General features: G+C 33.5%; 1 protein-coding gene across 1 annotated transcript; it reads right to left on the minus strand.

Annotated features, from left to right (window-relative positions):
* Positions 1–335: 335 nt before the first annotated feature.
* On the minus strand, positions 336–4,824 carry LOC115957142 (WAT1-related protein At2g39510-like). Its single transcript, XM_031075366.1, has 7 exons — positions 4,625–4,824; positions 4,448–4,510; positions 4,212–4,328; positions 3,898–4,135; positions 1,243–1,404; positions 987–1,138; positions 336–543 (listed from the first exon to the last, which is right to left on the minus strand). Exons 1-7 carry the CDS (start codon positions 4,822–4,824, stop codon positions 336–338), a joined length of 1,140 nt encoding a protein of 379 aa, XP_030931226.1.
* Between the last annotated feature and the right edge of the window lie 6,635 nt (positions 4,825–11,459).

Below are 11,459 nucleotides of genomic sequence, written 5' to 3' on the forward strand. Positions count from 1 at the left end.
ACAGAAAAGAACCAAAAAAAAAAAAAAACAAGAGAAAAACCCTGGGCAGGCTGCAAGTTAGCACAAAAAAATAATAGAAATAACAATCTATATATATGATGCATGAACAGTATAATGTCATGATGCATGGTCTAATGCAGTGAGAATAAGTTCAACTGAAGTTTAAAATCACAAAATTGGCTTGAGCATAGAGTTTATAACAAAAACCCAAAAAAATGAAAAACCACTTGTTCAAGTGATCATTACACAAGATAGATAACACAATATAATGATCAAATGAGTCAATTTAACTAGCCAATTTCATCAAATTACAACAATAAGCATATCCACAATTTTCATGCATTTCCTTCTGTCGATTTCATAATTGTCCCATTGATGGCTAGAAATTCTTGATTTGAAGTAGTAATCCTTCCATTCATTGTAGCCATATTTTGGGCAGTTGGTACTACCTCTTCGCCGCCTGACTTCAATCCTAGTTGATCCTGGCTCTTGCCCCATAAAACTAGATATATGCCAGCAACAATGATTGTTGCTCCAATAACGCTAAAAATAGTTCAGAAGCCTAAGTTAGACCATAGTCATACAACGTTTACTATTTCATATATTTTTCCAGCAATTTTCTTTAACCAAATGAAGCATATCAGCTACAATAATTAAATATTGTGTTGTTCGATGAATGCCCCATATTTTTTCTCTACAGTAATGCTAGGTATAACGTTTCTTTGCAACTATTAACATGGCATATTGTGATTTGAGTAACATTCCAAACACTTATTTTTTCTCAATGCATAATAGTAATGCTAGGAACAACTTTAATTAACATAGTATATTGTGATTGGTTCAACATTACTTTTATCTAGATTCACCATTGATACCACAATTACTATACACTAATCACAATAAGTCATGCAAATAGTTGTGGAAAATATTGTGTCTCTAGACTTATTAGTAGCCCTAATAGGATAGCTAGAAAAATCAATGCGCACCTTCCTAAGCACATTGCCTCGTACAGAATGAAGGAGCCTATAATTGCAACTAGAACTGTGCTTAGTGGACTAAAAGCAGTCACAAAAACAGGTCCTTTGTCCTTCATTACCAATCCTTGAATGTAAATAGGGAACGCTGAAGTTACTATGCCCTGCGTAAAATTTCACTTGTGAGTATAAATGCAAGTCTTAGACATAGCTAGCCTCAGATTATTTTTTTTAAAAGTACAACAAAAGAAAATGTAAAGTTTCTCACAGCGTATACAACAGCAAAGAGCTTAATATCTAAGCGTATTGACCAGGCCATGAGGTTCCCCCATTCCATTGCAAGGGCCACCATGGTACTTTCCAATGTGCCCATCAAACATATCAAAACTGTTAGGGAAAGCTCTGTTGGGTAGGATTCCAGCGTAATTGCCTACAAATCAACAATTATATCTCATCACTAATTAAGTCTAACTAAAACATTTTTGGAATGCTAAGAGCTTATAGTTCAATTGGCACTTTCTGATATTTCTAATAGAGAAGTATATAGTTCAATCTCCATTCATCCATTGTCGTAACTATCAAATTATAAAATCAAAAGAGAAAAAAAAAAAAAAAACATTAAAATGAGATTCGGTATCATACTCTAATTTTAGTGATTATTTAAATAAATAAATAAAAGATAGAGTTTTCATCTAAATTTATGTATAAAACCATCCATATGTGTTGAATGACTCATTAAATAAGTCATGTGATTTAAAGTGCAATGACTGTCTTTTGAATCATCTGCGTAATGGATTGGAGAAATGTTCCTTTAAACTGGTTTGGAAGTAAACTCTAAAAAAAAAAAAATCATAACAATTTTGGTGACGACAATAATGATGTTGATTACTATAATGTTTTAGATGTTAACAAAGGTTATGTAACAAAACTTGCATGAAAGATGGTTGCAAATTTTTGTGTTTGAGTTGTTGCTGGTTTATGGAGTTTCAAGTTGCAGAAAGGGTTCATTTATGGAGGAAATTGTTGTAGAAGAATTTCTGAGGTTTTGGAACAACTAGGATGAAAAGATAAGTGCGATATTTGCTGAGATTGAATAGAGTGTCTAGGTTATGAAGGTTTTGTATGTTCTAATTAGGTACAGAGCCAGGACTTGAAGTTAGGGGGTGGTTCTACTGCTGGCTGCATGTAGCGGCTCCAGCCTTCAACTTTGGTGCTTAACTACTGAGATTTTTTTTGGTTGCTTGCATCTACTGCTGGGTAAGGACAAAATTATTCTATTTAAAAATTTTTGGTTAAAAATAGGTTGGGCTTAATTTTTGGGTAAAGGTTGGGTTGTTTGTTTTTGGTAAAAATAGGTTGGTTGGGCTTAACTTTTTTTAGCTTTATTGTTAGTAATTTTTGTTGTTGTGCTAATTTTTTTGGACTTGTATATTTTGTTTTAGATTTTAAATTTATAAATTTTTTATGACCTTTAAGAGGAGGAAAATGCTAAAACTATAAACGATTTTACAAATTGCTAATGTGGTGAGTTGTTTTTAGTAAATAAAAAAAGTGATGTGAATGGTGAGCTCAGATGCAAACCAATAAGAGTAATTGCTATCTCAACAGTTTGTAAGAATGTTGTAGAAAAGTTTATGACTAATCTCAACAGTTTGTAAGAATGTTGTAGAAAAGTTTATGACTATAGTATTCACTTAAAATGATCAATGATATTGTTAAGGAGGGCAAACAGGGGCAGCTCCACTTGGAGCCCAGGGGGTTCAAATGAACCCCCTGCACTGAAACCAAAATATTATGTGTATATATATATATATATATATATATATATTTATATATAATATGTTTTACTTTTTTATGGTTTTGACCTGTAAAATAAAATTTTGAACAGTCTGATCCTAGATTTTTTTTTTAAGCCCAATTGAAATAAGTTTGAATATGATTCTCTTAATAATATCTTGGTCTTTTTAAACACACACACACACACACACAAAAAAAAAAAAAAAAAAAAAAAAAAAAAAAAAAAAAAACACAAAAACAAAAAAAAAAAAAAAAAAAAAAAAAAAAAAAAAAAAAAAAAAAAAAAACCAATTTGATATAAAATCTGGAAAAAATAAAAAAATAAAAAAGTCCAACAACAAAAGTAGAAATTTGTTAATCTTAAACCTTAGAAAAAACTCATTTAGATCTTAATAAATTTGAAATAAAATCAATCAAATGGGAGATCAATTGATAAATGATTGTTTGATTATATACATTGAAAGAGATGTAGCTTGTAAGATTAATAATAAAGATATCATGCAAAAATTTCAAAATACGAAACATCATAAAAAGCAATTGTAAAATTTTATATATTTCAGTTTTTTTTTTTTTTTTTTTTTTTTTTTTGCGATAATGATATATTCAAGTTTTCGTTTATTTAAAATTTTATATAATTTATGTTTCTTATTGATCCCTTAAAAAATAATTCTAGAGTCACCACTGAGAGTAAAGTGTAGTTTTATAAATAAAAAAAAATTGCTAAAATTAATAACTATGTTATACTTAAATTCTTTCTCCCGAAGTCCATGACTCCCTCCGTCCTTGGTTCTAATTGATTGTGACATTTTCTTTTAGTGGATTTTCTTTGAGGTTTGATTCCTCGGAGTGATTTTTCTTTTGAATAGTTACTTTATTAGTTTTCCACGTGGTTATCAATTTTTTTTTTTTACTACTTTCATTATTGTTGTTTTAGATTTGGTGTGTTAATAATAAAACTATGATTGAATTCCTGTGTTGGAATATCTGTTTGGAAGTTGGAACATCATGCATGAGTGTTTGTGGTTTAAATAAATTTTCCAGTGACCACTAGCCTGATCTACTTGTTCGTGCGTGTGCTTATTTTAAACTGAAATTGCAAATTAAATTAAGCCGATTAGACTCTTACTTGAAGAATAACGAAACCAGACCAGCTGACAGAACCTGCTAGCATCATGAGAGCACCCTTGATGACATCGTGCTTATTTGCTGCACTAGTAGATTCTTGATGGTCATTTCCATTTGTCCATGGCAGATTCAACATAGGTCCTTTAACCAGTGTCATAAGCATGGCCCCCCCAACCGTGACTATGGTCCCCAATACCTTTGTCTGGCCACGCCAACTCCTAATATTTACTTTCTCAAGACTACAAAAGCATTCACAAATATATTTAATACATCATGTATGCATGAACAAACGTGAATGGGACTAAAGAGAATTACCCTAAAATCCAAGCCATTGAAAATGCAAACGCAGGAATAACATTGTCTATGGCTCTTGAAAAAGCTGCCGTAGTATACTTCATCCCAGTGTAGAGCAAGTTCTGGCATATTACAATCCTGAGTAAGAGAAAATGAAAGCTTAAGTGTGATCCAAATTGCTAAAAATAAAAATCTAAAAAGTTTTGTTTGAAGCTTAAGACCAAAAGCTTAGTTATTGTGATGATCCAGATTCTTACCCCAATAAGGCGAGCAACACAATCTTGGCAAAGACAAAGTAGGTCAACTTTGGCCGTCTATTCCTGTTAAGAGTAATAAATTAAAGTGATTAGCTTTTTCATCTCACTCAACATGTAACACTGAAGAAAAGAGTTGAAACACATGTAAACAATAATGATAAGGTAGGAGATGGAGACCTATCCAAGACAATAGCAAAAGGAGCAATGACAACAGTGGCAATGGCATACCGGTAGACTATGAACACATGTGGACTCATCCCCTTGTTTAGTGCAAACTTACTGATAATGGACAGTCCTGCATAGCCAACTTGTACTGAAATTACCGCCAGAAATGGTTTCACCTTGTTATAAAATTGATTCTTGGACTCCATAGACATGTTAAGCTAAATTTCTCTCAAATGAAGCATGGAGTTCACTATATTTATATACACAGTATTGTTTTTTTACGCGAACCACATTTGTATTATATCTCAAACGGACCATTGAGGCTCTTTTAATAGATATATATATATATATATATGTGTGTGTGTGTGTATGTATGTATGTATGTATGTACATATGTGTATAAATAAAACTCTGATCAACCCAGTATATGCTTGATGTGGAACTCATGACACATTCACACAACATACGCACACTTAATCAATATCCGATTAATCTTGGACATCACAATTATTGTGATACCACAAATTGGGTTGTCTGAATGTGTGTTGAGTCTCACATCGAGTATTCATTATGTAAATTTTGGGTTTATAAGATATTGCAAGGAACCGTAATTGCGACCAAACTAGTCATTTTGGAGTATAATATCGATGTGGCTAGTGTTTTTTCTCAAACCATTACAAATGGTATCGAAGCCAACCTAATAACCACATGTTAGGTTAAAGACATTACCCCACAAAATGGGCCTTGTCTACAACGTCAAGAATTTAAGTGGAGTTAAAAATCAATTACAACATGTCTACCTTTATAACTTGTTTGGGAGAAGAGAATAAGGGGAATGGAAGGTAAGGAAAACAACTTTTAAAGAATATTCTTTTCATGGAGAGAAAAAATAAAATAAAACTTTTTTTCTTTTCATTTCTTTCTATCATAAGTCCATTTTTTAATCTCTCCAAAAGAGGAGAAAGAAAATGAAATTAATTAAAAATGTTTTATGAATTCTTACTAAAGTTCTTATAATACTTTTTTTCCCTCTTAAATGCACGGCTATTTATTTTTTCCTGGAGAAATGGCATATAATAATAATGCTATTTTAAATTTTTTTTTTTTTTTCTATTCAGATCCCAAACATGAATATATTTACATGCAATTCATTTCCTTTTTCTTCTAAAAAAATCACTTCCTTTCAAACATTTGAACAAAAGAGAGATAAATATTTAAGTCTTTTATGTTTATTTACATTTTTTTTTTCTACTTTAACCGTATCATTTCATTCTCTTTAAACTTCCAAGGTTAAGACTCTTAAGACTCCACTATAAACCAGCTGTCTTTTCCCTATAGAATGTCAAGCACTATCATAGCTGACTAAGGAGATGGGGACTCAGTGCACTAAGAAAACGTGTCCACAATGCGGGGTTTTGGTTGGGTTTAATTAATTTAAGGATGGAAATTTTTTATTTGACTTTATAATTTTTAAACTTTGCCATTAAGAGTTTGAATCCAACAATGGCTACAAATAAGGTAGGAGAGAGTATTAATTTTTAAACTTTTTAATTTTTAGAAGCTCCATTAAAATGCGAACCAATAGCGTACAAGGCGGAGCACATAGAAAAAACAAGAAGAAGAAGAAGAACAAAAAAAAAAAAAAAAGAGAGGAGGAGGCCAAAATCGAAACCCTAAACCAAAAATCGAAACAAACAATTTAAAAACTTACTGTTAGTTAGCATTGTGAGAGTGTCTTGAGTGAGATTGATAGTTGGAGAGAGAGAGGGAGAGACCCAGGGAAGGGTGACGACACTACTAGGTGAGATTGGCAGCGCCGATGATGAAGGACTGGGCTTTGTCGACACCGGCGGGTAGGATCGGAGGTAGAGAGGGTGTGAACAGCTGGGAGTCGCAAATTGGGTTAGGGCGTGAACAGTTGGGTTAGGGTGTTCGAACAACTAGCGACAGAGAGTGGAATTGAGGGGAAATTTTTTTTTTTTTTTTTTTTCATTTATACTAGGACCTGTAGCCACATTTACAAACCGTAGCTATAGACATGCTTTAAGCCGCGTTTCTAAAAAACGCAACTTTAGGTTGCTTATGGCCGCGTTTTAAAAACGCGGCTATAGACCCTTTATAAAAAAATAAAATAAATAAATAAATAAATAAAAACTTTTGTTCATTTTATAGCCGCGATTGAAACATGCGGCTACAGACAATACTATAGCCACGTTTCTTAAAAACGTAGCTTCAGGTGTGCTTATGGCTGCGTTTATCAAATGCAGCTACAGGAAATCTTTAAAATAAAAAAAAATAAAAAAAATAAAAAAAATTGATCGGACATATAGCCGCGTTTAAAATTAGAACTTCATTTTGTAATGTTGACAAACCATAATCAAAACGTTTTAGTCTTGTTTAGACTTGCTCAGAGTATATGTTTTTGTGTAAAGTTGGAATTGAGTGACTGTAGGAATTTACTGTGTAAATTTGCCTGGCTCGATCGATCGAAAGTCGTGCAGATTATTTTTTCTGCAGAATTTCCAACTCAGCCCAAACCCGTTTGACGTGTACAGTTTTATGTTTTGTCTTAAGTATAAAAGGGTAAACCTTAGCCACGTTTTGAGGTTGCTCTTTATGCTGTGTGTGTGAATCTTCTGTGAGATCTAAAAGTGGTTACCTTCACACATACTTAGGGTTTCCAAGATTCAAGATTATGTCAAGAACTTGGTGATCAATTTAGTTGCAGATTCAAGAGTTTAAGGATACACAAGCAGGAGTGCTTGTACTGTTGGGAATCCAAAAAAAGAAGTAGTCCGTGGACTCGAAGCTATCATGGGGTCATGGTAGCAAGTTTCCTACTCAAGGTAGCAATAGGATATTAGTGGTCTAAGTCGCTATTGTGTAAATTTCAATTCTTTTATAGTGGATTCAATTTTACCTTGAAGATAGCTAGGTTAAATCCACCTCAGGTTTTTACCGATTTGGTTTTCCTGGGTTATCATATTGTTATGTTCTTTATTTTCCGCACTTGTCAATGATATGATTTATATGTGTTAACCTAGATCTGCATAATTTACCTAAGTTAATCATTTGCCTAAATAACTAGGTTAATCCGATTGTGTTTAAGGGGTCTAAAAACGTACAAGTGGTAACAGAGTAGGTTGCTCTCTTATTGTAGATCTTTTGATCTAAGAGCTGATCCTTGACCCCTGCTGTCATGGATTCTTGAAAGATCTTATTGCTTATATGCCATCTTGTCTGCTTGTTGTTTTTGTCTCTTGTTGCTTTTGTTAAATATTTCCTTGAGCATCTTGGTATAATTACATGTGATGATAATTATGTGTGTTATACTACTTTAACCGCTTTAAAGGCACGTGATTCTTGTCTTTGGTATTTGGATAGTGGTTGTTCCAGGCATATGATAAGAAATAAAGCTTTGTTCAAGACACTCTTTGAAGGAAAGATTGGGACAGTAAGCAAATCTGTGATCAAAGGCATCGAAACTGTGGACATTCCAAGGTTGCTGGTATTTGAAGATGTTTGGTATGTAGATTGGTTGAAGACTAACTTACTCAGTATTAGTCAGATTTGTGATAATGGTTTGAATGTTCTCTTCACTAAGTATGAATGTGAGATACTTGATGGAGGAGGTGACTATATCTGTATTGGTGTGAGGACAGCTGACAATTGTTATGGTATAACACCGAGCATATTCAACAAGTATTTTAGTGCAAAGATCAATCAAGTTGACTTATGGCATCAACATTTGGGACACGCTAGTCACAAGCAATTAGAGAAGATTTCCAAATGTGATGCAGTTATTGGTTTGCCCAAGTTCGATAAGATAGATAAGTGCATATGTGGACCATGTCAGATGGGTAAACAAGTAAAGTCCAAGCATCCGTCTGTAACTAAAGTTCAAACTTCCAAACCTTTTGAGTTGTTGTACATTGATCTCATGAGTCCTGCCAAAGTTCAGAGTTTAGGTGGAAAGAAGTATATTCTAGTTGTTGTGGATGATTTTACTAGATATACATGGGTTATGCTTTTAAAAGATAAAGCAAAGGCTCCTGAGAAGATGATACATTTGTGCAAGAAATTGCAAGTTGAGAAAGGTACTGTGATAGCCAGAATCAGAAGTGATCATGGAAGAGAATTTGAAAACACAAAGCTGGCTACCTTCTGCAATGATCAAGGCACGCATCAAGAGTTCTCATCACCCAAGACACCACAACAGAATGGAATAGTGGAACGAAAGAATAGGGTTGTTCAAGAGATGGCACGTGTCATGCCACATAATAAAAAGATGCCCAAATCCTTTTGGAGAGAAGTAGTTAACACTGCTTGCCATACACTCAACTAAGTGTATTTCAGACCTGATTCCAAGCAAACTCCCTATGAACTCTAGAGAGGAAAGAAGCCTGTGGTCAAATATTTCAGGATATTTGGCAGTGATTGTTACATTTTACGTGATAGAGAGAACCTAGAAAAGTTTGATGCAAAGAGTGACAAGGGATACTTTCTAGGATACTCTTCCACTAGTAAAGCATATAAAGTGTACAATCTGAGAACCAAAACAGTCATGGAATCTTCCAATGTTGTGATCAATGATGAATTAAGTTCTGAAAGTCTTTCAGAAAATAGTTCTCTAGTTCAAGAAAAGAATACGGAAGTTGATGATTCACTTCCTGCTGATTACGTGGGGAAGCATAGTGAGGAAGAGTTGTTGTTGTTGAATGATACAATTTCAATACCATCAAGTTCAGAATCATCCACACCGGTTCATGAAACTCAACAAAAACAAAGTGAGCTTAGTCCTTCATCTGAACAGAAAGGTACCTCTACATCTCTGGTCACTTTTAGAGTTAAGTTGAATCACCCTGCCACAAATATATTGGGTAGTCTAAATGATAACATGAGATTGAGATCAAAAACCTTGAATGTAATTACTCACTCATGTTATCTATCCCAATTTGAACCGAAAAAGGTGGATGAAGTACTTCAAGATGCTGATTGGGTTAATTCCATGCATGAAGAACTTCACCAATTTGTTCGGAATGATGTGTGGAAACTAGTCCCTAAACCAAAGGGAGTAAATGTAATTGGAACTAAGTGGATTTTTAAGAACAAGTTAGATGAACATGGTACAGTTATTAGAAATAAATCAAGACTTGCTGCTCAAGGGTACACACAAGTGGAAGGGATTGATTTTGATGAGACCTTTACACCGGTAGCTAGACTGGAAACCATTAGGATACTTTTGGCCATAGCAAGTCATCTGAATTTCAAGTTGTATCAAATGGATGTCAAGAGTGCTTTCTTGAATGGGATGTTACAAGAAGAGATATATGTTGAACAACCAAAGGGTTTTGTTGATCCTCACAGATCGGATGATGTTTACAAGTTGAAGAGAGCTCTTTATGGTTTGAAACAAGCTCTTAGGGCTTGGTATGATAGATTGACTGCATATCTCACTGAGCATGGATTCAAAAGGGGATTTGCAGATACTACTATCTTTATAAGAAATGATAATGATTATTTTGTTATAGCCCAAATTTATGTTGATGATATTGTTTTTGGTGCTACTAATGATTCTCTTGCTCAATCTTTTGCAGATGAAATGAAGTCCATGTTTGAAATGAGTATGGTTGGTGAACAAACTTATTTCTTGGGATTGCAAGTGAAGTAAACGGACTCGAGAATTTATATCAACCAAGAAAAGTATGCAAAAAATCTAGTCAAGAGATTTGGACTTAACAAGGCTGCCCATACTAGAACACCAATGGCTGCAAATGCAAAATTAACCAATGATCCATTAGGTGAGTCTGTTGATGTTACATTATATAGAAGCATGATTGGATGTCTTTTGTATTTGACTGCAAGTCGGCCTGATATTGCTTTTAGTATGGGTGTATGTTCTAGATTTCAGTCTAATCCTAATGTTTCACATTTGAATACTGTTAAAAGAATCATAAAATATGTTGGTGGAACTTGTGATTATGGATTGTTTTATAGCAAAGAGTCTAATCTCTCTCTTGCTGGATTTTATGATTCTGATTGGACCGATAATGCCAATGATAGAAAAAGCACCACTGGTGGATGTTTTTATATTGGAGTCAATCTTGTTGCTTAGATGAGTAAAAAGCAAAATTCTGTGTCTTTGTCTACTGCAGAGGCAGAATATATTACTGCTGGAAGTTGTTGTTCATAGCTTCTTTGGATGAAAAAGCTTTTGAGTGATTATGGAATATCACAAGATATCATGGTTGTTTATTGTAATAATTCTAGTGTTATCGATATCTCTAAGAACCCTATTCAACACTTTAAGACTAAGCACATAGAGATTAGATATCACTTTATTAGGGATCTTGTTGAAAGAAAGATTGTGTCTCTAGAGTATATCCCTACTGAACGTCAGAATGCTGACATCTTCACCAAATATCTTGATAAAAGTAAGTTTGAGACACTTCGTCAAGTAATTGATGTAATTCTGTGTCCCTGATCATCTTTGGCTTTCATAGTCCTTGTGCTTCATCGCTCTACTCTTTGTAACCATTCTTTTTTGTTGCTTTTGTTTTCTCTATTTTTTTTTTCTAGGATTTGCATTACATAACATTCATGCATTTCATTCTAGGATTGTGTTTTGCATTTTTTTTTTTTTGGATTTGAAATCAAGGTTGGTCAATTTATTTTTACATAACATATTTATGTACTTTGTTTAGCTTGGATGAGCTTATTTATTGCACTTTACTAGTTGAAGTCTTGTAGTGCATGTTGTGTGGGAAAGATGTTTATAGTTTTTGATCACATTGTCTTGATCTTGAAGTCACATGTCTTTGATTGTCAAACTTGATCTTATTGAGAA

Source organism: Quercus lobata, chromosome 8 (genome assembly GCF_001633185.2).
Source record: "Quercus lobata isolate SW786 chromosome 8, ValleyOak3.0 Primary Assembly, whole genome shotgun sequence".
In the NCBI taxonomy this organism is placed as follows: domain Eukaryota; kingdom Viridiplantae; phylum Streptophyta; class Magnoliopsida; order Fagales; family Fagaceae; genus Quercus; species Quercus lobata.

Excerpts from the sequence above, each read along its gene's own strand:
- LOC115957142 (XM_031075366.1), bottom strand. The coding sequence starts at position 4,824 with ATGTCTATGGAGTCCAAGAATCAATTTTATAACAAGGTGAAACCATTT. Across the intron at positions 4,329-4,447 it reads GTGTTGCTCGCCTTATTGGG|GATTGTAATATGCCAGAACT; the intron begins GTAAGAATCTGG and ends TCTCTTACTCAG. Across the intron at positions 4,136-4,211 it reads TCAATGGCTTGGATTTTAGG|TCTTGAGAAAGTAAATATTA; the intron begins GTAATTCTCTTT and ends ATGCTTTTGTAG.